The sequence below is a fragment of the Varanus komodoensis genome, unplaced genomic scaffold (assembly GCF_004798865.1).
Source record: "Varanus komodoensis strain SLA01 unplaced genomic scaffold, ASM479886v1 scaffold1, whole genome shotgun sequence".
In the NCBI taxonomy this organism is placed as follows: domain Eukaryota; kingdom Metazoa; phylum Chordata; class Lepidosauria; order Squamata; family Varanidae; genus Varanus; species Varanus komodoensis.
Window position 1 is genome coordinate 86,421,978 of NW_025335268.1, and position 27,871 is coordinate 86,449,848.

Consider the following 27,871-nt stretch of genomic DNA (forward strand, 5'->3'; position numbering starts at 1 on the left):
TTTAGACTGCAAGTCCCTTCTTCCTAGACCACTAACCCGGTTAGCTGCAGGTGGGAACTGTAGCCCTTTTTCTAGGGCACCAGGCTGAAGGAAGGCTGATACATACCGAGACTGATGGACAGCTCGCTTAATTCTGTACGCCACTCCCATCTAGAAGCTGCCTTGCTCCACAGCTGCACTGCTAAGTCCTTCCACTGCTGCCATTTCTGAACCAGGCTAAGACTTAGATAAGAGCCCAGCAGGATGAGTCCAACAGCCTGTTTTCAAGAGTGGCCAGCCAGCCGGCCAGCCAGCCAGCCAGCATCAGGGAAAGCCCTTGCCTGGGGCAATCTCTCACCAACAATAATCCATGGCAGGCTGGCTGTAGCCATCATGGCTAATCACCAATGACAGGTTTCTCTCCATTATGAATTTGTCCAATTACTCTTTCAAGTGACAGCCAATTCTGTGTGTCAGTTCACAGCAGTGAAGCATTTTCTTTTCCCTCGGATGCTAATCAATTTCATGTGATGTCCTAGCATTATGAGGGAGCAAAATCCTCTCTCTTGTTTGATTTCACAAACCTCTATCATGCCATCCCGGGCGACATAATCCTTTTAATGTTTAGACAAAAAAAGGTCCTAACCAACACACCCAAGATTGTATTTTTAGTTGTATTTTTTCTAAACTGGGAAGCCCCAGCTGTTGGGGCACCTTGCTTTGAAGAAGGGCTAAACCCCCTTTGTCATTTGGGGTGCACTTTTTCCAACCTTAGCATATCCTTTTATACAAAAAGCAACAAGAACCATATGTAGTACTCAAAATGTGGCTGCACCTGCCGGCTCTTTTATTAGCAACCCCTTTTCTAATAATTCTAGCATATAGCTTGTTTTTTTCTCAGTCAATACATGATAATATTTTCCAAGAGCTATCCACCACAACCCCAAGAACTAATATCTGATTAAACCGGCTCCAATTCAGATTCCAAGTGTTGAAATGGGAAGTTAGGGGATTTTGCTTCATCGTTCATCACTTTCTAACTACACTGAGTCATATTTGATGTTTCATTACTCATTTACCAGTTGAAGAGATTTTTTTAAACTTCCTGATTGAATTTTTAACCATTCTGTATATTTTTGTGCAGGACCTACATTCTTATTCCATCACATCTATGTTTACTCACTAGGGAGAGGCTTTGTTAGAAGCATTGGGAAGTGCTGACACTTCAAAAACTTCAAAAGCTTTGTGAAATAGGACTTGTCTTTGCAAGCTGTGCTGTTTGAGTCATTCTGTGAAGCTGATTGTCAAGATACAGCAATGACTAAAGGAAGGACATCATCATACAGTACATAGTTAATTCATGGCATTTGTCACCAGAGCTTGTGGATATGGCAAATAGTTTAGATGGCTTTTAAACAAAGATTAAATGAACTCATGGAAGATGGGGCTTATCAACAGCTATTAGTCCTTTATGTATTATACCCTGCCTTTCTGCCAAAATGGCACTTGTTAGGTAATTGAAAAACTGATAAAACAAACTAATTAAAACAACATAAAAACAAATCAGTCACAAATCAAATGTAATGGAGAGAGCAACTCCATAGATATTGTCTGAGGTGCTGGAAGATACTCGGAATGCCCTCCTTCAAGCTCAGAAACACTACTCTGATCAAGTAAGGAGGATCGGACCTCCAACTCCTACTCTCGTCACTCCCGTGCAGCTGGTATGGAAAGAATCACACCAGCTGGCCTCCTTCCAGATCTTCAAACTAAAGCAGCCTTTTATGAGAGAATGTGGCATTCCAAAAAGCCAGTTGCACAGATCTGTAAAGGTCGTGACCTGGAACCAAGTCCTCCTCCCTCCTGCTGGCACGTCTGTCTCCTCCTCCTCCGATGACCCTTACAGGGCTTTAATCCCAGAAGGATAATGTTCTCTTCTCAACAGCTTTGTTTACTGAGCAGCTGGAAGTGTATGAAAGGGTCTACCCTAAGGATGGGCCAGCTTGATGGTGCTTGGCTAATTGCTCACTGAGCCACCCTGCAGCTGTTAGACAATCAGGTACTCCCTAGTTTTCATTCATTCTCTCACCCACTTCCAGCCCATATTGCAGGGACCTTCGAAGCACAATTCCTCTATATTCCTGCAGTGATTAAACTCTTCTCCACCATTCCAATTTCTTGCCTTTCGAATCCCCTCTGGAAATACATATGTGCCATATTTTTAAAGTAGGGGAACTTGTTTTATTTTTGAAGGGGAACTGGCCAAGGGGTTTATTTTGTCTTCCTTAAAAAAGCCCCTTCTTGGCTGCTGCTTGCACAGCATTCCTCTTCCTAGCATAGCTATGCATATGTATGTGTGACTGATGTCTGAAAAAAGGATTCTTCCTGTCCCATTCTGGACCATGGTGATTTGGGAGGGAGCAGGAGTTTCGGTAGAAAAACCAGAGTGGTAAAGCTTAAATCCCCCTTCCCAAATTGCCGTGGTCCTTAATTGAAGGCTGGTGTCCTAAGTGGGCTCACAGGAGGGCAGCCCCAGTCATTCTCAAATGAACGAGGCCCTGCTCTCAAAGAGGAAGACACTGCAAGAAGCACCACTTTTTCACGGCTCTGCAGCCTTTCCAGCAAAACGCGCAAAAGCCACAAGATTCAGACATCACAAGAAACCACCCCGAACGCAGGACTCCCCGTGATGGGTTCTCCTGCTGGCTTGTGCAGGGTTAGCAAACTATGCTGAGGAAACAAGGCCAGGTTTGGAGGTCACAACATGCCACCCTTAAAAACCAGTGCAACAACCCTCCATAAGACATTGCGTTGTGCAAACCAGGTCAATAGTGCAATGAATCCATATCAGTGGCTTTGTTGCCCCAAAGAGAATGTAAGAGAGATGGCAAAATTAACCTCTGCCTTTGAGTACCTGATCAGGGGGTACAATTAATAGGTGAAACAGATCTGAAAGAAATTTAACAAGAAGAGCATTCCAGGGTCCAGCTAGTCCAGCATTCAGGGGCAACCAGCTGCCCATGGAAAATCTACTGGTGGGACATGAATGTAGCAGCACTTTCCTATTGCCCACTGTTGGAAACAGAGGACTGGTTTGCATGTAAAGAGAAGGTACCATAGATGAATTTTCATGTTGAGATGGCGCCTGCCACTGTGGATTTTCAGGTTATGTTGGGGCATGCTGTAGCTTCTTGTTACGCGTGAACCCAACATGGGTGAGTTGTTGAGGTGGTTGACAAGCCAATCACAACCCTAAACTAGCCCATGGATCCCAGGTGGCCTGTCAGCTACCTCAAGAGCCCACTGTTAGCAGGTCTGAATATACTGAGAAGCCACAGAAGCAGGAGCTCAGATCAGCAACTTGGTACCTGCAAGTGCAGCAACCTCCACAGCTAATAGGTATGCATATCAGATCAGGATCTGGGACTACATGGGGCCTGGCTAGATCCATCAAGCCCCATCCTTATCTTTCAGCTCTTGTACGCAGGCATGGAAGAATTAAATAAACTCTACAGCACCAATACAAATGTGGCCCGATATAAAATACACACAAAAAAAACATCTAGAAACTATTTTCTTTGCAGTGTGCCTTGAAATTATTTTACTTCGACCATCTTTACTGTTTTCCTATTAAATCTGGAAAGAGAATGAGCCTGGAAGTGTGTGCACAAAATAGCTTGGGAAAGTTTCAGACTCTCTGAAACAAACCATTTCTTCTGAGATGTTTGCACTTTCCTGGGTTTCATTCTAGCCTTAAAGGCAGAGGGCATGATTGAGCAAACACAAATTCCACAAAATTGATTCATTCTAGGCATGGTACTCCATACTGAAGTGCAACACGGTATTAAGAACATCATTAAATCAGCTGTGCTCCAAGCAGATACTCTCTCTCCCATTCTTCCCAGATCAGAATATAGGCAACCCTGATCTGATAATCCCCTTCTGCATATGCATGTCATGCAAAAAAGGAGATGCGGCACCTGCTGGCAGCAGGGGAACGCTAATGGGAGACTGGAACCCAGCAAGCTACTGAGCCTGCCTGCTTTCAGCAACATGGTACGACACGTGAGGCAACCAACAATGTCTTCCTCCAAATGTTGAAGCTGCACCGGTGAGCAGGAATCATCCCGATACCTGTGCAACAATCTCTGTCCCTTGCAAGGTTGTGAGGAGGGTCTGGAGGAGGGGTGCTTGGTGTACTTCACCTCCAGAGAATGTATGATTTGTTCATTTATTGTATTTGTATGCCGCCCCATAGCCAGAAGGATCTCTGGGTGGCTCACGTTGCAATCTTAATGATACATAGAAAAACAGATGACCATAATAGCTAAAACTGTAATACATAATGCAATTAAAATGCTACATAAAATACAACAAGAGATAAGCACAGTATAATCAGCAAAACTATAAAACAAGAAAGCACTATACCAGTAAACAGCAGCAAGACCATAAATCATCATCTAAAAGCAGATACTAAATAAAAAGGTTCTAACTTGGTGCCGAAAGCAAAATAATGTGGGTGCCAGTCACACTTCCTTTGGAAGGGAATTCCAAGGTGAGGTGCAACAACGCAGAAGACCCTTTTCCTCACTAATTCCCCCCACCTCATGGGGTGGGGTTCACAAAGAGGGCCTCCACTGATGATCTGAGTGGTCTGGTGGGGTTTATGGAAACAGGCATTCCCTTAGATGTCCCAGTCCCAAGCTGCTTAAGGCCTTATATGTTAGTGAACGTTTCGAGTTGGGCACAGGCAATGAAAGGCAGCCAGTGCAATTGGCAGAGGAACGGAGTGATATGTTCTCCAGGGCCGGTCCTTGTTAGTATCCGCGCTGCTCTATGTTGGATTAACTGAAGTGCCTGTACTGTCTTCAAAGGCAACCCCATGTAGAGCGCATTGCAGTGATCCAGGAGAGAGGTTACCAGTGCATGGGTTACTGTAGTGAGGCTCCTCTGGTCCAAGTAGGAATGTAGCTGGAAAATCAGCCTAAGCTGATAGAAGGTGCTCCTGGCCACTGAGGACACCTGAGAGACAAGCAAAGCTGAGGGTCCAGGAGCACCCCCAAGATGAGAACCTTATCCTTTAGGGGGAGTGCAACCCCATCCAGGATGGGTTGAAAATTTTCCAGTTGAACCAACAGTCCGCCCACCAAAAGAACCTCCATTTGTCTGAATAGAGCTTCAGCTTATTGGCTTTCATCCAGTCCATTACCAAGTCAAGGCACAGGTTCAGGACAGTCACAGCCTCAGCTGGGTTGGATGAAAATGAGAGGTACAGCCGAGTGTCATCTGTGTACTGGTGACACTACAGCCCACACATCTGGATGGCCCCTCCCAATGGTTTCATGTAGATGTTAAAGAGCATGGGGGACCGAATGGAGCCCTGTGGAACTCCATGGCACAAATGCCATGGCACAGAGCAGCAGTCCCCCAGCTCCACCCACTGGAGATGGTCAGCCAGATAGGAGCGGAATCACTGCAAAGCAGTGCTCCCAACTCCCAATCTGGCCAGCCAGTCTAGAAGGTTACCATGGCTGATGGTATCAAAAGCCACTGACAGATCCAAGAGAGTCAAGAGGGTCAAGTTTCCTCATCTCTCTCCCAGCAAAGGTCATCCCAAAGGGCAACCAAGGCAGTTTTCATTCTGATTCTAGGCCTAAAGCCCAACTGAGATGGATCTAGATAATCCATTTCCTCCAAGAGTGCCCAACTACAGCCCGCACAAGCACCTTGCCCAGAAGGGAATATTGGCTATAGGTTGATAATTAGTTACATCATCTGGATCCAGGTGTGGCTTTTTAAGGAGTGGTGTAACCACGGCCCTCTTTAAAGGGGCAGGCACCACTCCTCTCTCAAGGAGGCATTCACCACCTCATAGGCTGAACCCTCCTTCAATCACTCAATTAGCCAAAAAGGGCAGGGGTCGAGTGGACATGTTGTGGCTCGGACATAACCCAGCGCCTCGTCCACATCCTTGGGCCACAACAGCTGAACGTTATCCAGTAAGATTAGACCAGGCGGTGCACTGGATGCCTCTGCCAATAGCACTGGGATAACTGTGGTGTCCAACTTGAGACGAATCTGAGCGACTTTACCCTCAAACTGTCATACAAACTTGTCACAGCAGTCTTCTGAGGGTTCAATGATATCACATTTTGGGCCAGAGTGTACAAGATCGTGAACCACCCAAAACGTCTCCACAGGATGACAACCTGAGGATGCAACGGATCCACCATGGAATAGGCCTGAGAGTGGACACTCAGACGGACAGATTCATGCTAAGCTTTCCTCCACCTGAGTTCTAGCTGTCTTCCTTCTTGCTTCATCACATGCAGCTCTGGTGTGTACCAGCGAGTGGGACAGGCTCAGCGAGCGGTGAGGGTACCTGGGAGGATCTGAATCTGCAGGTCCTCCTCTCCCATTTATGCCAGTTTCTGCTCTAGGAGAGGCTTGAGGGGGCTTGCCCTCCACACACGGATGTGGATCAAGTCACTAAGATTCCCAACGGCTTTTTCTTTCTGAAAAGGCAGTGAGCAAAGGGAAGAGGAAGGGTTTTGGCAATCACAGTCTGGGGGTTGACTAGTAAAGCCAGCTGAACATGGAGGGCCTCTCTTCATAAAGCATCTATAAAAATTGCCATAGTGACATGAAGAACACAAGACCAAAATTCTAGAAAACAAGAAAATGGCTGTAACATCTTCAGCATAATTCACTATTCAGCAGTCCATCTGAAGAGGCCATCACACGATGAATTAAAATTTATCATCTTCAGCTCAAATATTTACAAATAACAGCAGCCTTATTTATCAACCAGAAAGGAGTCATTCAAGATAATAAGAAACTTAACAGATCTCTCTTCATCAGCAATGTATCAAAAACCTTCTCTATTCTCTTCTATTAAGAACACTTCCAGGCTATCAGTGTTAGTGATTCATAGAAGGTTCTCTGCTAAACTAGGATCTCTGCCATTACTTTGCAGTCAACACTGATTAGAAAAATTAGGCAATACTGCAAACAGCTCAGCAGCTCTGGCACCATTCAGAAACCAGATTTCACATTTTCACATATGGGCTTTAGCATCCAGCAATCCACATCAGCTTACTCTCGGACATCAGAAAAGGAAGCGTTTATACGGGCTGAGAAGAAAAACATTGCACTGTATCATGAAAGACAGGTTTTGTACAGTATCAAAAGGCCCTTTGCCATGCCAGTAGCTTTCAAAATATGTGCTAGGGAATCCAGGGTTTCTCAGAAGCTTCCCAGGAGTTCTCTGAGAAGACAGTTAATGGCAGATAAGCTTCCCTGAAAGTCAGGTGGCTCATCTTCTGCTATAATATACAATCACACAGGTCTGTTCTCTGTGCTCTGGTTCATAACCTCATTTCATGTGGAGCACTGTCTTACCTGGACAAGTAAACAATGCAACCAGGATGATAGTCTAACATGCAACAATAGCTGTGTGAGAACCAGCCTCTAGAAAAGCAACCCTGCAAGGCCAGGTCTTAGTTGATAGTAGCTAATTCTGCAATTAGCTTTTCGCCCCAAATATGACTAAACCTTGCAGGTTGAGTTTACGTTGGCATGAAATAGTTTAGTTTTTTAATGGGTTTCTCTAAATGTTTAGAAAGGGTATCTTCCCCTCATTGCCTGTAAAACAGAGATGGACAACTTTTAGCCCACCAGATGTTTTGGCCTACAACTCCCATTATCCCTTATCACTGGCTATTCTGGTTATGGCTAATGGGAGTAGTAGATCGAAACAGCTGGAAGGCCATCCCTAGATAATGAGTTTTTTAAATGCATCTCATCTAATGTAGACACCTAACAGACCCGTACTGCCACAGTCTAATATTCACTCTGAATTTTCAACTAGGTTTCCACACTTGATACATTCTGGCAAACATTATACTAAACAAATACGGCATTCTGCTTTCTTGTAAACATATATTAACACCTACACTGTTGCATTCCTCTTTTGAGCTGTTTCTAACTTCTGTAAACAAGGCTTGATGCGTAGAGACCTTAAACAATGATTTAACAAGCAATTACTTATATTTGTCAGTTGCAACTGCAAATCTGACCAAATGTAAGATTTAGGCCTGAGGACCAACATCAGATGAAACTCACAAACACAGCCAACTTGAGTTCACACACGTAATGTTGATCACTGCATCATTTCCAGTATTGGAAAGCTTGACCCAGCAAAGCAACTCTTCTGTTCTTTGTGCAAATAGATCAAACAGTTCTAATAGTGGATTTTCAGCAGAAACAATTCACACCTTAAACTGATAATTGTATGAGGAAGATTTGCATCTGCGGCCTGCCTTCACCAGGGGCTGTCTTTTCACTACTGCTACTAAGCCCCCTTTGGTTTATCATGAGGGTTAAGATTTTTTTAGAATTTATATGCTGCCTTTTCTTCAGGGAGCTCAAGGGGGCATAATAAGCATCAAAAATCAAAGGGTTTTTTTTTTTAAGATTTGATCTTGAAGGACAGGAGTATCACTCTGCACCAATGATAAGTACACCTACTAGGATGCAGGGAGAGAATAGGTTCTTGGTATCCCCTTTTTGAAATGTTCAAGCCTTCCTTTTTTAAAACTGATGGATGGAGAAGAGCATTGTGTGAGTTCCATAAAATTCAGCAATCTTAACAAATTAAGGCAAGAAGGTGATATTTTCATAGAAGGATTTCTCAGAGGACTCCTAATCCTCTGTATTTTTTCAGTATTTCTCACAATCCAACACAGATATACCTACAGCAAACAAACACTTGCCTCCACATGAGCATTCAGCAAGAAATAACACCCAATCTCATTTTTCTACAGCATATATAAATGGTGTGCAATATATTGTTTGCATACAAATACTTGCAATTTTAAAGGGATCTATTGCAAGCATAAACACAATAGATTTCATCAAGATTTATTTCCAAGTACATGTTCACAGAATCAGCGTGAGGGATCCAAATCTTCAGGCAGCCATGCCACAGCTACTGTGAGAACATAAAGTACTTTGCAGGAAAAAATGAACGGAAATTATAAACAAAGAAGTCCAAGATTATAATCAAGCAAGTTGATTCAACTGTTGCAGGAGAGTTCCATTGAAAGGTTATCTGAATTCTTTTAAAAGCTCAAGTTTATAGTTTTATGAATAATAGTTCTTTGAAGAACTAGGTCTCTAGTAAGCTTTCAAGTACTCATTCGATGGTCATCTAGTGGCCTTTCAGATGTTTTAGCCTACAGATCCCCTCACTCCCTAGCTATGCCACCTCCGAATAATGGGAGTTCCAGGCAAAAACATCTGGAGGATGTTGCTCACAAGTTACTCACTTTTGCTTGTGCAAAAGCACAACCTTGCCCAGATGTTCTGGTATCCCTCAGATGTTTCACATAGTAACTTCCAGGATTCCTGATGACTGGACATACAAGTTTGGGGTTCATGGGATTTGAAGTCCAAACATTTCAAAAGCACCAGGCTTGGAATGTCTGTTCTAGAGTAAACATTCATTCCTTTTAGCTAGCTTTAACAGCTCTGTTTTGCTATACAAGTCCCTTACAATGCCTTTGTAAAGTATCAAGGCCCTTTCAAAATGGATGTTCCCTATAAGCATCTTACTATCTTAATTAGCAGGATTAAGGATCAAGGAACGCAAATATAATCTAGTTTGGTTATGATACAGCACATGCAGACTGTTTATTTCTAAGTTTACACAGCTCAGTGAAGCAAAGCAACCTCCCCCACCCCTCATTCCATTTTGGCCAAGCAGGCCTGTACGCTATTCCCCAGAACAAATCCCAAATGCCCTAACAAGAACACAAACACCTACAGATCGGCGATCGCGTTGCAATTCGAGGATTGTGCTTGCTCCTGCCAACGGATGCCCTCAAGTTTTTGCATCACACAAAGCCAGCGCCCAGGCATGACCACAAACAGGGGAGGAAAAAAAAATCAGCCTCCATCCTGCCGCTGAAGGTACACGTCAGATGTCACTAAAGATGTCCCCAACACGTCATCCACGTTTAAAGCAAAGCACGGCACGCTCGGATGTTCTGAGTCTTCGTAGGAAAAAGGATCAATCAAATAAAGCCCGTCCGAACAGAAGATGATTACGTATTCGCTCTTATTTTGACAGCTCCATGCGAGACAGGAGGCCACGCGAGCTGAGGGCGGAATGGACTTCGGGATCACCTTGCCTCCCCCAGACTCCGTCTTGGTTTGGGCGCCAGGCTGCGTGTTGCGAACATGCCCTCGCCCCGCAGGGCAAACAATCCGCAAGCGAGAGGGCTGGGAAGCCGCGAGCGGCGCAGGGAGAGTCCGTCTGCAAACAAGCCTCTCTTACCTTGCGGCTGCTTCGGGCTCAGGGGGAGCCCCCGCTCTTCCCACCGACGCGGCACAACATGCTGGCCAGGACCCTACCAGCTTTGGTCCGGGGAGCGACTGCAGCCCCTCCCTCCTGCGGCGGCTCCCCACACCCCAGGGCAGCCTCTGCCGCAGCAGCAACCCGGCACCCGAACGCGCATACACCCAGCCGGCTGTGACGCCACAACCCGCCAGTCTCCTCCTCCGCCGCCCCGGCCCGGCCCTTCAGCGACTCCGCCCCCTACAGGTTCCCTGCTGGCAGTGCAGCCTTCCCGGCCGACATCGGTGTTGGGGACAAGGGTTCAGCGCAACTGGCTGGCTGCTAAGGAAGACCACAACTTGGTGCTTGGACTTACTCCCGAGGAAGTGCCGTGTCTCGGAGAATCGGGTCGTTTGCTGGACGTCAAAGCTAATCGCAGTATTCGGAATCCTCATCACGGAGAAGCGTAAACAATCCAAAAGCAAGAGCAACATCTTCGATTTTATTGGGGTTGCACCTAAAGTCAGTCCAGCTTAGAATCGTCCCATTGAAATGAATGGGACTTAAGTTAGTCTAACAATGGATACAGTCCTCGGTCGAACCTCAGTACTCTCTTTCAAGGACAGGAGCTAATGCTTCGGCTTATGGGCTGCTTATTCATGATGAGTACCTGGTTCTCATGAAATACCTCCCCTCGAGAAAAACTGTTCCTAGAAATACATGCATACCCTAACCTGTTTTTTTCCTCCTCGGTCGTACAATATATTCTGGATAACTGTAGGCTAGAGGAGAAAAGAAAATGAGAACAGTACTGGTTGTGGGCTGCCCAGAGGTGCTATGGCACAATCGGGCGGCATACAAATGTTTTAAATAAATACATAAGCAAAGGTGTTAAAACATGTTATTGTATGGATGCTGAAATGAGTTCTGAAAAGAACCCTTTTACAGCATGGTTGCTGTACCTCAGGAAAAGTTTTGAGATGCAGTTTGTTCTATAAAATAAAAGCCTCACTCTCTATTACAAGTATATTTTATGTAGTAGATTCACAACAAGGTTGCAATCCTAAAACAGCCTATTTGTATATTTTGTTGCTATTATAATATTTTGTAGCCTGTCCAGAGAGCCATTCCGGCTAATTGGCAGGATAGAAATTAAATAAATAAACAAACTAAGGGCAAGTCAGATTTAGACCACAGCATTTCATGGAACTGTATGCAGTTAAGGAATTGCATTAGAAAGTTAGCTATGAAACCAAATTAGAAAGGAATCTCTCTGGAGTAAACATACTTAGCAACTGAAAGGGTATGCTAATGAATAGCTCAGGAGCATACAGGCTATAATAAGACAATTATCTCTGCCCTTAAAAAGTAGCTCAAGTAGAAACCAGGGTAACCTCAAATCATCAGTTTTCTTTTAAGAAGCACAGAAAAAGAATTCCTGTTGAGATTCCAGCTCCTCCGTTCCACCTTTTTATATTAGTGCAAGGATATACAACCCTTTTGGGCCAGTAAGCATGCTTGATAATTTGAGGGACCATCTCAAAAAGGCTGCTTCAAGTAACAGAGGGATAGAAAAAAAAGTACCGAAATTAAGCAAACTGGCAGAGGAACAGAGCCTATTTCCAGCATATGAAAATACAATAAAGTGTTGTTTATAGTAAAAAATGTACATCCCATTTTACTTTTTTAAAAACAGGTTCTTCTAACATAAGGGAAGTCTTTAACAAGTCATTAAGATTTGGTAGGACTGACAGAAGCCAGTAAAAGTTTTTTCTTAGGTAAACACTCATCCCTAATCTGAATTGTAGACACCAATCTTTTCTAAGATTTTCTTTAGCTTATAACCCGCTGGCTTGCTTTCTCTTTGTTCCTTCCCTCCTTCCTTCCTTGCATTCATATGCCACCCCATAGCCAGAAGGCTCTCTGGGCAACTCACAATGCAATCATAACAATGATGCAGATAAAAATAGGTAACAATAATAGTTAAAATCGTAAAACATGAAGGTGGGCCTTCATTGATGATCTGAGTGGCCTGATAGGTATTTATGGAAACAGACATTCCTTTAGATATCCCAGCCCCTTGCCATTTAAGGCTTTATATTTTAGCATGAGCACTTTAAATTTAATATACAGGCTGGAAAGGAGCGAGCATGTAGATAGTATAATCTTGCAGTATGTCAGACTACCTTTGGATTATGGAGGAACCTCAAAATTATTCTGATTGCTTGCTAATTTTCATGGGCCATCACTTGCAGCACACTCTTCAGGCTTCCCAGGGAAGATGTACCTCTTAGTTGCCTAAATTGTCATTGCTGTTTACAAGAATCAGCTGTGGCATTTTGTTAAGTATTTCTCCAAATGTCCTACAGAGTAGTGAAACTTGGATAAATGCCTTGCACACTTTTGAAAAGATGCTACAAGGAATATTCTATATACTACTGGGAACAACCCTGCTTTTCTGTTAACAAACAACTGAATAAATTTGAATTACAAATTTATGTACAAATAGTGAGATGCACAAGAAATCAAGATATTTAAAAAAAAACCTCACTATATAATTTATATTCAGTAATAGTAGAAGTTGGAGAAAATTGTGTCCTTCAGTTCCAATATGTATGGATAAGCTTGACTTAAAAAAGAAAATTTTAAAATCTACCTCAAAATCCCGATTCCAAAGTTATTGCTATTAACATATGAAAAACTGCTCTTTGCAATGTGAAAGCTTGCAGTGCTACATTAATGGGTCATGCAGCAGAAATCAAGTTAGATTATATACATTCATAAGAAAGTCAATGTCCAAATGCTTCCATTTTTTCTCTGCTGATACTAGTTTTAGCTAGATGTATAATTCTCAAATGAGATGATCAGTGAAGGGAAAATGGGTTGATTCCAGTTATACATAGAATAAATTAATGGGGATCAATGGGTCATATTTATGAACAGTTACTAAACCCAATATATACTTGGTACACACACTTGTTAAAACATTTTGCCGCTTCAGCTGTTCATCAGCGTTGGTCTACCAGTTTGAACCGGATCACTGTTTTATTAATATTGTAAGTGTAAATTTGTATTTAAGGTTTTTAGCTATACAAAGCATAACATTTGTCAATTTAGAACTCTTGTATAGCTTACCCAGCTTAATGGGCAACTAAAGCATGAAAGTGTATGGTCAGGATTACTTTGAAAGTAGATTTAGCAGGACTTTTGGTTAAGTTATTCTTGATAGTTTTCATCTGTTTCTATTGCAGCAATAATCTATAATCACATAACGTCTCCCACAGCCTTCTGTTCCCCCACCACCCCCTGGATCTTTCTACCACCCCTGGGGGGCGGGGGGAAGTACTGCCAACTTTGGGAATCACTGATTGACAATATAATCACATGACTGTGCTCTCCTCTAACATCATTCTAGGATGCTACCAGCAGGATGGGGGAAGCAATGGAAGCAAGTTGTCTTTCTAATTTCCTGCTGTTTTGTTTTCCACCTAGAGAAGGCTTTGAGCCCACCTAAATCAGACACTGATAAGGACAGGGTCTAGAGAGTCCACAGGATTTTTTGTAATTGGTGCCTCCACTTTCCATCCTCTTAAGGGACTCTCCAAGTTCTTCTGAGGTCACCTTTGCAGCCAGCATGGTTCTTTCCATGGGGACTGCAAGACAGTGTGGGGAGAGGAAATGGATTTCAGAGTCCCACTTCCATGGTTGTAGCACAGTCTATGACTGAAGAATCCTATGGTCTCTAGGATGCTTTCCCAGGATCATAGTGGCTTACCTCAAAGGAGCAATATAATATACATTAATATAGGTGTTTAATATTTTATGCAAGTTTGTTAACCAAGTAAGGCAGTAAAACAAGGCCAAAGCATACAGGAAAGAGACTTAACCATTTTATTCATGAATATTAACAATTTATTGAAACTAATATATTTGCAAAATCTGCTCTTGATCCTGCTCTAATTGCACAACTAGGTAGCTTGCTTGCTCGCTCATATCCTGGCCACCTGTTTCTCCCCTCCCCGTAAAATGCTCCCTTTAACTCCTCTTCAAGGCCTCTTTCCTGATTTCCTGACCTTAAGAGTACATCCACATGGTTCTTTCCAGGCCTGCATCAAGGGAGCAGGGGAGGGGAGTAAAGCACCAATCCCCAGCTCCAAGGCCAGGATGCTGCCTCTGACCTCAGAGCTAGGAATCTAAACTCTCCTATAAGGCTACAGGATCATTCCTTCATATTCTTGTGGACATGTATTGTATTGAAAAAAAATATCACCACCACAAATTGCCAGACTTGATTTCCATTGTTGAATTTCTTGTAGTCAGGAATATCAGTCATTCAGTGCTTAAAGACCAGAGTTTTCATTCACAGGACTGAAGAAAAGTTTGGGAAAACAAAGAATGCTATCTCCTTATCCCAAGTCCTTTCTTCTTGTGGTACCAACACATGATAGATTAGCCACACTTGCTGCTGTTTAACAGGGGAGCTTCAGTATCCCTTTCTTCCTCTGAATCTCGCTCTGCAATCCAACTTTTAAGAAGAAACAAACTTAAATTAGAATTGAAACATTCTGATACTATAGCCATCAATTGTTCCAGCATTTGTGTTTTATAAAAGACAAATTCAGCAGATTTTGTACCTCTTAGAAAGCTATGGAGGAGGTATTTGTCTTGACATCCACAGGAAAACCACAGCATTTGGGGTAAAGATAGTTAAAGTCCCTTCTCCCAGCTCTGGATAATTTTATCTCATATTAAAGGAATAGAAACTGGCTAAAAGTTCTTCAGAAAAGGTTATGTCTAAAGTATACTTGCCTGGTCTGGCATGATTTTAAAAGTAAGCACTTTAACTTGATCCTGTATGCACCTGAGTAAACAAATGCAATTGCAGTAGAACTTTTTAAACATGCTCTTGCCTCCATCCCTGTGGCATTCTACCACAGTTTTGGAAATCCCATATAATGGGGCTGGGCAAATGGACTTGCAAGAACTGCTTTCTTTTTATTTATTTGCATAACAAAGTAGAATATAAAAAAGGAAAAAAAGATACCAAGGGGTTTTCACAATTAAATATAATAGCAACTTCAACAAATTTCACAAGAAGTGGGTAATTGTTATCTTCTACACTCAATATTAATTAGTACTTAATTGAATCTCATAGAGCAATTGTTATTATTTATAATTCTTAATACTAACCTATTTCCCATTCCTTTTGAATTAATTTTGAGTCACAAAAAGCATCTGTAGTAAAATTATAACTCACTTATATTTTACAAGCTGTATTTTCATTATTAATTATATATTATAAGCCTTCCATTTATAAAATTCTTTAGCTAGTCTTCTGTTAATGTAACTGGTTAGTTTTGCCATTACTGCATATTCAGCTAGCCTATTTTTTCAGTCTTCTCTAATGGGGCAGTCTTCTGCTTTCCATTTTGATGCAAAACTGCTTTGTTTTTAGAGCCCTAAGTTACATACAAGCAACTGGAAAAATAAGACATCTTGAATTAAAGAATGCTTAGCCCAGGAATTTGTTCTGAATATAGAACTTAATGGTATTCTGACTTCTTGCACACACAAAATTATTCCTGGTTATCCCAGGTTTTTTTTTTTTTTAATTTCAGCAACTTAATTTAGGGTGGGTGGGAGTCATTTTGTTGTTGCTTTTGAGTTTTAGAAATCCTTGTTGATCTACTCTATTGCAAGTCATCCAGAGATCTACTAGTTCTACCTTTTGTCCACTCTGACAATATAAAGCTATCATTTTAGTCAATCTAAACTTCAAGTTTATGAAAGCAAAAATTAGCATGGCAAGATTCCTTTGCTCCAAACAGGCTCAGATTCTGTACAACAGATGCAACTGATAAAAGGTGCAGCTGACCGCTGACACATCCTAATTTTCCAAACTCAGGCTATGAATATGTTTCATTGAAGTGTATGCTCCAACAAAGCAAGCAGAACAGTTCTCCCAAAAGCACTGGAATTACCCACTAAACATCACCACTCTTATCAGTGGACTCAAATTCAGTTTTCTTAATCTTATCTACTTGCCCAGTTTTCAAATGCTGATTTAGAACTAAGAGTATAACTCCAAGATACTCCCAAGATACTCGGAGAAAGAAAAGTAGAGCTAGGTGTCATCATCGATGTAGTGACAATACCCTTTACTGAAACGTTGAGTGATCTGTCCCGCAATTTCCTTCCTTTACACCAGTTTCCTATAGTAACATCAGATGACCTCAGAAAGAGCTGTGCTTGGAGAACCTACAGAAAGGACCTTTCACGATGGTGAAACACTGAACCCTCTTGAGGAGACATTAATTGTTCATTAAAATTATAAATCAGCTAGGCTTTGTCCCAGTCTCCTTTGCCATGAATGAACCAAATTATCTAGAGGTAAAAAGAAATGGCCTCAATGCCGAATGGCTCCCAGTGGAACCTACAAAGTAGTCCATTAAGACAAAGTTTATTGTATCTTAGCAATTTGCCATCATATAAAACTATAACTCTTTTAACAAACTTTCAAAAGTTGAATACTTCCTCTTTTTTATGGACTGTTGTAAACCACCCAGAGAGCTTTGGATGTGGGGTGGCATAGCAATGTAGTAATAATGATGATGATGCATTCTTTGTACTTTGTTATGTGCACCTGAAAGCATTGACAAGAAACTTAGATGTTCTAAAAGATATGCATTTGTCAGCATTAGACAATAAGAAACAAACAGGGTCAAATGCCAAGTTCTGCACCTAAGAAAAAGAAACCCGATGCATCATTACAAGATGGGGAATTCTTGGCTCAACAATACTATGAGTGAGAAGGATTTTGGAATTGTTGTAGATCACAAGCTGAATATGAGTCAACAATGTGATGGGGCTGCAAAAATGGCAAATGCTATTTTAGGCTGCATTAATAGAAGCATGACTTCCCCATCACATGAAGTACTAGTTCCTCTTTATTTAGCACTGATTAGGCCTCATTTGGAGTATTGTTACCAGTTCTGGGCTCCACAGTTTAAGAAAGATGCAGACAAGCTGGAAAGGATTCAGAGGAGGTTAACAAGGATGATGCAGGGACTGGAGACAAAGCCCTATGAGGACAGATTGAAAGAACTGGGCATGCTTAGCCTTTCAGTGCTCTATGAAATCTGTACATAAACTAACACAATTGCAAGAGTTAATGTATTTGTAATGCACCCACATCAAATGTTTCAGTGGTATTATAAAATTGTACTTAATACTGCACTTAAAAAAAAGTTAGAATACTTTGCAGTAGAATCTACCAACTCACCATGGATCTTTTGCATTCAAACAATGAAACCAGAAATTTGTTACAGTGTCCTTCTTTCAAGCATTGTCTGGGGCTTTTCCCTTCCTGTCACAAAAGATAACAGAATAAGCACCAAATAGGCATAGGCACTACAGAAATTTTTAACATTTTAACTCTGCTTTTCAAAATAAAATCTTGTTTATAATGAGCAAAAACAATAGTAAAGAACAATTAAAGGGAACATAAAAGCAGGCAGAAACAAATGTTTTGAAACTTATCTTGAGAGTCAAGCAGAGTCAATAAAACATTCTTGGACAACCTTATGGAATAAAAATAATGTATAAGAACTGCAAGAGAGCTACCCAGGTAGGAAGTTTTACAACCATAAAGTCCTAGTCTCTGGTCTCTTTTAATCTAATCTAATGAAGGGTACGGGAGCAAGAGCCCAATCTTAGGGCTTGGTGGGAAGATAAGGAGTACATTCTTGCTCTTTTACATAAAATCCACCAGGGTGAAATATTGTGTTATAAGATGAACTAATGTGAAAATGCTGCACCTCAATTTGACAATTTGTGAGAAGCTACTGCTCTAGGTAGTCTTTTAACTCTATTCCTCAGAAGTAAGATTGGTGCATAATTTTTACTGTAGTCTCTATGTTCTTGCATAGCCTAATCCTGCATATTTAAATCCCAGGCCAACAGTCCATACAGAAAAGGGCTTTGTTCTGTTTTTAATGATACAAAATTAGAACTAATTTCATGATTCTTTATTACAATTCACCTTTTGAAATATCTGAGGTTTGTATTCAGTGTTAACCCTATTTGGACTAGCTCAGTGAAATGTCTATAAGCAGTATTTGACTAACATTAGATAAAAGCCTTTCTCTTACATGCATGCTAGAGACGTCATTTAAAAAGTTTGCTAGATTAGATTTTCTTCTTTGCATCAGTACTATACTCTTACAATTTTAACAAAAGGAAGCCATATTTAGTTTAATGGAAATTAACCCGTAAATTGTAAGCCTTAGTAACACTCATACCCTTGTTCAGACATAATTTTAAAGAAATTAGCATTGGAGAAAGGCTAAAATCCTATCCAGACTTGAGAGTAAGTCCCATAGCTTATTAAACTTGTTTCTGTGTAAACAGGCTTAATACTGGGCTGTGACACAGTAGTCCAAAACACTAAGAAATTTGATTATGTTTACTGGGCTAATTCTTACCTAAGCATACACAGGACTGTAGCTTCAGAATCACCAATGAACTGGGATCACCTATGTCTGGAATGGTAGGCCTAATGTTAATTTGACTAATAAGTCTTCATACAAAACAATATTGTACTACTTTCAGTAATTTCACACAACTGTGGCCATAGTGGTTCTTCCAAAAGTAACAAATTAGGGCACAGGATATCTACAAGACCTTGCTTTATAACAAAATACTTTGCTCTGCTGGAGTGTATGCAAAATAAAATGTTTATTCACACTTACTAAACCACTGCAATTCCAGCTCAGGATAGATTACATATATTTACATTTGAATTAAAAAATGGAGAAGGGGAGAGCACTAATTATGTATAAAGCTAATTGTATGGAAGAAGGGAGATGTTTAAAGATCAAAATGACTGTGGTCCCATAAGCATCATCAATTTCTACCCATTCTTCAAATCTTTTCTTTCATGCATTTTCTTTTTTTCAGATCAACAGTCTCAATATTTTACAGACTTTTCATCCAGTACATTAGCTTAGTTCAAAATCTCTTGTACAACTTGCTCCTAAGAGTATAGTGTTATTCCCACCAAGTTAAGGCCCTTGCCCAGAATGTTGTGTTTACAATCTGATGATTCAAAAAATATGGAAATGGAAGGGAAGCTTCCTTCCTATGGAAATAAGATTTATACACCAATCACACTTGATATTTTTATTTAGAGCTCTGATGCATTTGTTATAACAGAGGGAAGAATAGCATACTGAAAAGTAAGCAACAGCTGAGAAACCATTTGGCTACAAACCCTGGAGTTTCTTCTTGGGCTACATGAAAGTCATTTGTGGCCTTGGCAAAACTTAACAGGAAAATGTTCCATGTATCTAATATATGCAGTAAGTAAATTTTTATGTGATGTGTATGAAAACATATGAAATGGAGGTGACCTCTGCAACTTTACAAATTATTTTATTTTATTCCAAGAAGAGAAGACTCTTCCTGGAAATAAACAAACGCTGATGTCAATGAAGTCTATTTCAAAATAATTAAGCTTAGGACTGGAGCCAAGTAGCCAAACCTGGTTCTCAGAAACTCATTCCCAAAGAACTCCCAAATATGAAGCATACCTTGTAAAATGTAGAAAATGGCATATTACATGTGCCAGAAGATTAACAGCATTTCTGTACTTTTATGACATAGGATATTTTACCTTTATGGAGGAGTTCGCTTGAAGAGGAACATTTACATTTTAACTTAAATAAGGAATCTAGTAGCAAGATTACCCGCCGAGTTGTATGGACGTCCTACCAATTATACTGCAGCCTTACAAATCCAGGCACCTGGCCAGTCAGTGGGTGACTTTGCTCCTGCCACAGACTCTTAGCCTAACCAACCTCACAGGGTCGTTGTTGTAAAGCTAACACGAAGCTGTATAAGCCGCGCTGGGTTCCTCACAAGAGGAAAAAAGGCACGACGTAAACTCTACGCCATAATGACACGATCATCCCGGCCAGCCCCCCAAGGAGCAGCCGCAACGGATTCCCCCAAGCCGCCGGCCCGCTGCCCGCGCTACCTCGGCGACGCACGCATGCTCCACCAGGCAGGTGACCAGGTCCTCGCGCACCCCCGAGCACGCGCGCCCGTCGCTCTCCTTGCCCTCGTAGTACTTGGGCATCCCGGCCGCCTCTCGCAACGTCGCGAACCTCCCAGCAGCTGCAGCCCAGCGCGCGGTAGCCCACCCCGACCTGCTCACGGACGTCACTTCCGGCGTTCTCGCCGAGAGGCCTCCCCCCCCCCGGGACGGAAGTGAGAGCTGCCCACACAAACGTAGGGAGAAATTTAAGCTACGCGGTGCCACTCTGGTAAAGAAGGCGGGGGCAAACAAGTAAATAAACAAAGACGCTTCTGTTCTGTGCAACTTTAATCATTTCTTAGCAGTCGTGGAAAAGCTTTTTTCCCAACCTTCTGGCACTGAAAAACCTGCAGGCACGCACGCACCCCCCTTTGCAGTGTAATCCAGGAGGCCTTTGGATGTTTTGATAATGAAATGGCACATAACTGACTTAAATGAATGTTGTATCCTGAGTAGCATATAACGGACTTTTAGCGTTGTCTAGTGCTGGAGGCTTGGGTTTACGTCGAAAGGACAGGAGAGCCTAGAGGAATGTTGTTCATGGGGTCCTGATGGGTCGGGCACGACTGAACAACAAAAGCAGCATTCAACAATTTTGCATGTGGCCGATAGTTGCTATATATCCGTATTGCTGTGCTGAGACTGCTTGTTAGAGTCCGATTATGTAGACGAATTTCCAACTAATATTTCCCCCATACAAAACGCCCCTCAGATTTCAGCAAAGGGAAACCACTTAGGCGTAATCCTTTGCAAATTTAGACAAATCAAAGGCCTGCAACTCCCAGTATAATTCTCCAATACTGGGATTGCATGCTTGGAGTTGTAGGCCTTTTTTCCATCTAAACTTGCATGGCATTGCCTCCTCAGTGCTACCTCCATGCCAAATCAAGCGCTCAGTTGCGTGCAGGGGCTTCATTCTCCGTTGAATTGCATGCTGGTTACACAAGTCCAAAAAGGTCTTTTCTTTCCGCGCAAAGGCCCAAGTTCGAAAGGCCGTTCCAAGGGGAGAGTGGGAAAAACTGAAAGGGTGAAAAAACCGAAAAAAAAATCACGCCCACTCCTCGCTGATAAAAGGCCCGCACACACCCTACGCCTCTAACGTCAACATCGCAGACGGAGCCTACCGGCATGCACCGCGACGCGTCAAGGCGCTCGCGCAGTCGATCAGCCGACCTGGGTCTCGTGCGCGCGCATGCGCCTTGTCGGAAGTTGGGGGAAACAGGAGCTCAGCTGTTGTGAGTTGGCAGCGGCGGTGCGGGCGGCGATAAGAGGAGTTCGTTTGAGTGGGGGGCGGTGGCAGGGCTCCGTTTTACCGCCCCGAAGAAAAAGGGCGGGGCAGCAGTGGTAGTGTCGCGAAGGCGGCCGGGCCGGGCGCGCCTTGCGCGGAGGTCCCGGGTGGGGCGAGACCCCCTCGCGTCCGCCCCGTGGCTCTTCGCAGGGGCGCGCTCGCCTCTCCCGCCTTCTCGTCGCCAGTTCCCAGCCTCGGAAGGTGCTGACGGGCTTTTCTCTGCCTCTCCGTCGCTGGGCAGCTGCTCCGGGCTCAAGTTAGTCTTCCCAAGGGGGTTTCTAATGTCTTACCGAAATACTTCTCCTGTACCTAGTCTAGCCTTCCTTACCTTGGTGCTTTCTCCAGATGTTTTGGACTACAACTCCCAGCATTCCTTACCGGGGGCATGCTGGCGAGGGCTGATGGAAGTTGAAGCCCTAACTCTACGGAGGACGCCACATTGGGGAGGGCGGAAGTTGGGGGGTGAGGCTTGCTATGTGACTTTGGATACAGCTGTGTGCACAGACTCATTGAAACCAGCAAGTGAATGGGGATAGGCCTTTGTTGAAATGTGCATGTAGAGCTTGTTCCTGCTGTGCAAGTGCACTAATCAGTGGGTGCTTTGTTTTTCTTTGCTTTCCTCTCTTCCACATCCACTTGGCTGACTGTAGCATTCTTTTAAACACTACCTCTGTTTCCCCTGTTTTTATGGTACAGCTGGCCTGTTCTTAGAAAAGCTGTCCTTTGCAAAATTCATTCGGTCTTTGCTATTTAACTTCTGCTGCTTTCTGGATCGAATGCTCCCATTTTTGCTTGTTCTTATTTGTGGCCTCCAGTTGGTGGTTCTTCGAGGTAAAGAGTGTATCCAAGTCTTCTGTGCAATTACTGAGTGCTGAGTCATGGGCTCATGGAGCCCTCTGACACTAAAGAAATATGGGGATACATATGGCCCAGTTTAGAAAGAGATATGTACTTTAAAGATTATTTTAGATATTGGCGATTTTGCCTGTCCCCCACCTTGAGTTCCCTTTTAAAGAAAGAGGTGGGGTATAGGCTTTTAAAATATGTTTAACAAGCAAAAGGTACTATATATGCAGAGTGTCTTTAAGATACTTAGTAGCAATTCTGCAAAAAGTTGGGAGTGATTTCTTCCACATTTGTGGGCTAATAGCAAATTGTGAATTTGAATTACAGTTTCAGTCCAATGTTAAGTCACTATAACACACCCCCAGCTGTGACAAGATGTACAGTGCTAAGTATACTCACAATATAGTAGGTTTTATTACATCCCAAATAAGTATTAGGCTACAAGATCTCCACTTAAACTCTTTGAAGACTTGTTATGTTGCACAGCTGGTAATACAATGATTCACTTATTAAGAGATAACATACTAAATAGTGGGGTCTACTGAGGTGTATTTAGAATGAAGACCTGTGTTTCTGAGGTGCACTCTCTAGTTAAAGTGTTCAAAACTGCTGCCTCCATGTAGTCATTTGCAGTTATTGTCTCAATAATAATATCAATTCTGTTTTCCTTTAGAAGAATGCTGCCGACCACATCAGTTAATTCCCGAGATCAGGGCAATGGATCTTTATCCTCTAGGGAGGCAGCAAGGCACACAGCTGGAGCAAAGCGGTATAAATACTTGAGGAGACTCCTCCACTTCCGGCATATGGACTTTGAATTTGCTTTATGGCAAATGCTATATCTGTTCACTTCGCCACAGAAGGTATACAGAAACTTTCAGTACAGGAAACAAACAAAAGACCAATGGGCAAGAGATGACCCTGCATTCCTTGTGTTGCTTAGTATCTGGCTATGTGGTAAGTACCTGTGAATGCTCCTGAATATCTTAAATACCAACAGTATAAGGACAGCAGTTGCTGTCAGTAGGAATTGCATGAAAAAAATACATTGAGCAGTAGTTCTGAGTCACGTCAAGCTAAAACCCATGTGTATGTTCCCCATATATTGACATTTTGAGTGTAGCACACATTTTCTCTTGTGCCTTCATTATTAAAACCATGATCTGTGAGTAGACAGTAGACATCAGTGGGTGCCATTTATTTTGCATGCCATTTTTGCAGTGATAAACATTAACCACAACAACATATTGTGAGTTATCTTCAAGGAACTGAAGCACATGCTGGCCACCATTATGAATATATAACTCCAGAGCAGGGGCTTGCCATGACTTGTGTTATGCAGACCTGTTCAGTGAGTGTAATTTGAGAGTGAAACAACCCATGTATAACCCATGGTCTTTTCTAGGATTATGCAGGAGTCATTTAATCCTCAGATAACACCTCCTTGGCCACATTTGCACAAATTGACAAGCCAAGGTATTACCCTAGTCAGGAGTTGCATATTCATAAGGTTATTTGGTGCATGCTGTGGCTTTTCAAGGGTACACTACCCCATGATGGGCTGTTACATTGGGCAGACTGACCCACTCTCTCATACCCTGGCTGCCCTTTTTTCCCTATAGCATTTCACTTTCACTATATGATTTCTGGCAAGCAGCTAGCACTTAAAGGTTCCAAGTACTTAAAACCCAAATATCTTTGCAAAAGTACAAAACAAATCTTGTGATTTAATCACTTGAACCACTCAGATCTGTACTTATTTTGTAACAGTGACTCATACTTGAAAATGTAGATTGTAGGATTTTTAAAAATGCATGCACATCCAACACAAATTCAGGGGCCACACAATGCCCCACTTCTTTATATAGTGAATGTGATCCAGTTAACTCAAACCATGTACAAGCACATTTCTTATGCTTTTAGAGATCATAATGAGTACGTTTTCAGCAATATATTTTGTTGTAATACTTCTGAAGGGACAGTACTAAAGAATTGAAAGTTGCAAGTCTTTTTCTTATTGTTTTGCTGAGATTATGTGCATGTATTCAGATATTTAGTGAGGCTACATCAAGTCAGGAATATTTAAGAACTAGTTTGGTAGCTGTGTGCAGTCAGGAATTCAATGTACGTGAGTGAGCTTGTGCAGAAGAGATGGAGCTCTCCCTTCATCCTCTCTACCCAAGCATAGTAACCTAGTGAACAACCTAATGTAACAAAGGTTTCCATCCCTCTCCTGCCAGACTGTAGGGGGCTAGTCTCTCCCCCCACCCTTTCTTTCTAGGCTAGCAACAGGGCTGGACTAGCTGACACACATTACAATGTGTGCATGTGTCTCTAGATAAGAGTTTTGCAAGTTTATACATGTTAACTAGGAAGATGCTATTGAAGTGCAACCAACTATAAGAGCCATGACTTTCAACCTGTCAGTGGTATTGATAGTAAAGTAGTAAAACAAAAAAATCGTGGAAAAGGTAGACCTCTCTCAGCAGAAGGATTTAATGGGGAGAGAAACACATTACTGTACTCAATGAGTAATTTTTATAAAATCTCTTTGTACCACACTAAGTTAGCTTTCTCTGGCCAGAGCCAGACTGCCTGAGGACAGTAGTTGTATTCCGTATCAGGAGGGTACCACGCTTTGGAAAGTTTAATCCTAATGAAAGGAAATTTTGGTGGCACGTGGGCATTTCTTGAAAGTTGGGCACTTTGTATTATCAAATTATGTGTGTGTCCTGTTTTCTTCATCTTTCAGTATCCACTATAGGATTTAGCTTCGTGTTGGGATTTGGCTTTATTGAAATGATTAAGTTGCTACTTTGGGTCGTGTTTATAGACTGTGTAGGAGTTGGTCTCCTAATTGCAACTTTAATGTGGTAAGTACCTTTAATGGCAAATATGGAAGCATGGGGGTTGTATTTGAATCATCTGATTTACACTGTGATTTACTAAATGGGAGACCAGCCTTAAGCATGCATATTATGTGTAAGTCCCACCAAAATCAGTGTGGCTTATTTTAATGTATAACTATTAACTATGAAGGTACCTGGTGATAGTCTGGCAAAAGTCATCTGTTTAAGATTTGGCTAAAACTCCGCAACACTTGAAATGTACTATAACAATACTTTATGGTGCTGGTATCACAACTGCCAATGCAAATATCAGAATTAGCTTCCAAAGATGGAAAACTACTTTGAACCACAGCAGCCTGTTCACTGCCCTATTGGGCAGCATTTTAATCTGAAATATGTGGACAAAGACTTCCAATTTTCCTGATTATTGGGCATGCTGGCTAGGGCTGACTGGAGTTGGTCCAAAGCACTCAGAGCGGGCTGGCTTGAGCAAACCTAGAAAAATGATTAGGTTTAGGCTGCTTTGGCATGTGATATGCCATTCTGTTTTTAATATGATGGGAAAGAAGAAACCCTTTGACTCTTACCCTTACTCAAGCAATCTTGAATTGTATTTTTATAAGTCTGCTTTTAGGAAATCAGAACTCTTCAATATGCATTTTAGTCATTTTTCCATTGTGAATGCCTGGTCCAAAATACTTGGTTTTGTGAGTACAAAATACAGCAAATTTTGGGAAGATTAATGGTAAACAGTAAAGATACATATCTCATTTTCTGTAGTTTCAATCTTATATTGAAACTTTTTAAGCTTGATATTTTTAATGTGTTTTTGAATTTTCCCTCCCAAAAAGGTTCGTTTCAAATAAGTACTTGATAAAGCACCCGAACAGAGAATTTGATGTGGAGTGGGGCTATGCCTTTGATGTTCACTTGAATGCTTTCTATCCTCTTCTTGTCATCTTGCATTTCATCCAGCTGTTCTTCATTAATTGTAAGTAATTCTTCCCGTCTCTTATTTGAATCATGTTCATCTTCATTTTGTTGACTGACACTATAATCATCTCTTGCAGATGTAATTTTATTGGATTCATTTATTGGCTATTTTATTGGGAATACCTTCTGGCTGATTGCAATTAGTTATTACATCTATGTGACATTCCTAGGGTACAATGGTAAGTAATGATAAAATCTTTCCCACCTAGTCAATGAGGTGAATCAGGCTTTACTTCAAAACTCCTTTCTGGTATTTCTTATGCAATGTTTTTGGTGCTGTGTGTAAACTGTAATGTATTACGATAGAGGTTTGGTGGACAGGGGGAAGGATATAGTTTGCAGCCGGGGGGTGGGGAGTGTTAATTGCAACTCTTGAAATGCTTTGTGTACATGGCATGTAGTAATTCTAGCTCATTCCATTCTACTTCTCCTCAATATAGATGGTGCCATCGTGCTACCTACAAACTAACATAATTAGGATTTCAAATTGACAATACAAGCAAGTATGGGTTAGATCGCTGTATCTATCTAGAGAGAGAGAGAAAGATTTTGAGGCAGCAAGTTGTATAGAAAGTGGGCAGTTGTGCAACCTTCTGCCACTGCAGTTCCTCTCAATTGTCCTTGCCTCTTAAACCCAGTCTCTCTCATCCCAATATTCATTTAAGGTTTTCCTTTATATAAGGAAGGGCTGTGTTTACTAGAAATAGCATTTGCTCTGGGATTCTGTGCTTTCTCAAAGGCTGACTAGCCTTCAGATTTAAGATAGTTCATAAGAAATGGGAAGACCCTCCCCTACAAGCTTCTGGCTGCTGCTACCAGTTGAAGTAAATGCTACTTTGTGTTGTATTAAAAGTTCTCATACCTCTTTCAGCATTGCCATTCCTGAAGAACACGGTCATTCTTCTCTACCCGTTTGCGCTTCTCATTGTGATCTACGTTGTTTCATTAGCAATGGGATGGAATTTCACACGCGCACTTTGCTTTTTCTACACGTATAGAGTGAAATAAGGTGGACTTTATCAACAGAGCAACTGGACTACTGGTCAGACCTTTTGTACAAATAGGTGCATAGGTGAGATAAACAGGCTCTTGTAAATCATTGTAAATAACGTTCTCTTCACTGTAGATCAGTGTGTATAAAATATTTGGTTTTTAAAAATTTACAGTTGCAGATAAAATTCTGTATTCTTCTGTAGGCCCTTCCTCATGAAAAGTTGTACATCTCTGTAATAAAGATTTTTTAATCAAGTAAATGGTACTTTCTATACCATAGCTAAGTTTAGCATTATTAATGAAGACATTCATAAGTATTTCACATTTCAAGATAACTAGGGAAGCTTCAGTTCTGAGGATGCTTCCATTTTGCCTGAGAATAGCTTCACACAGGCCATAGCTTTCTGTCCTGCTTCTTGCTGAGAATTAGCTCCAGTGGAAGTGTCAAGAAAAGGAGTAGCAGTTTGGTGGCTTGTCATCTTCTGTTA

The 27,871-nt window shown here is 41.8% G+C and overlaps 3 protein-coding genes across 13 annotated transcripts in view; 1 reads left to right on the forward strand and 2 right to left on the reverse strand.

Annotated features, from left to right (window-relative positions):
• INPP4A (inositol polyphosphate-4-phosphatase type I A) overlaps positions 1-10,495 on the reverse strand; it is a 105,046-nt gene extending 94,551 nt beyond the window's left edge. For 5 of the 7 annotated variants that reach the window (XM_044433521.1, XM_044433506.1, XM_044433513.1 and 2 more), the window contains exon 1: positions 10,319-10,494. The gene's annotated coding sequence lies outside the window, so the exon portion shown is untranslated. Of the gene's footprint in view, positions 1-9,805; positions 10,251-10,318 lie in introns of those variants that run through there. The other 2 variants (XM_044433497.1, XM_044433472.1) reach the window with 2 other exon arrangements.
• Positions 10,496-14,195: 3,700 nt separating this feature from the next.
• LOC123025102 (cytochrome c oxidase assembly factor 5) lies at positions 14,196-20,533 on the reverse strand. Its single transcript, XM_044433610.1, has 3 exons — positions 20,355-20,533; positions 17,601-17,684; positions 14,196-14,843 (listed from the first exon to the last, which is right to left on the reverse strand). The coding sequence occupies exons 1-3, from the start codon at positions 20,454-20,456 to the stop codon at positions 14,802-14,804; spliced, it is 228 nt and encodes a 75-aa protein (XP_044289545.1). The 5' UTR covers positions 20,457-20,533; the 3' UTR covers positions 14,196-14,801.
• A 1,032-nt stretch (positions 20,534-21,565) lies between these two features.
• UNC50 (unc-50 inner nuclear membrane RNA binding protein) lies at positions 21,566-27,638 on the forward strand. 5 transcript variants are annotated; one of them, XM_044433560.1, is made up of 6 exons: positions 21,566-21,649; positions 23,222-23,505; positions 25,301-25,421; positions 26,249-26,388; positions 26,468-26,569; positions 27,262-27,638. In XM_044433560.1, exons 2-6 carry the CDS (start codon positions 23,226-23,228, stop codon positions 27,396-27,398), a joined length of 780 nt encoding a protein of 259 aa, XP_044289495.1. In that variant the 5' UTR covers positions 21,566-21,649; positions 23,222-23,225; the 3' UTR covers positions 27,399-27,638. The 5 variants fall into 5 exon arrangements, with proteins under 5 accessions (XP_044289495.1, XP_044289514.1, XP_044289505.1 ...); XM_044433579.1 differs by lacking the exon at positions 21,566-21,649 and adding an exon at positions 21,663-21,903; XM_044433570.1 differs by lacking the exon at positions 21,566-21,649 and adding an exon at positions 21,664-21,958.
• Positions 27,639-27,871: the final 233 nt, after the last annotated feature.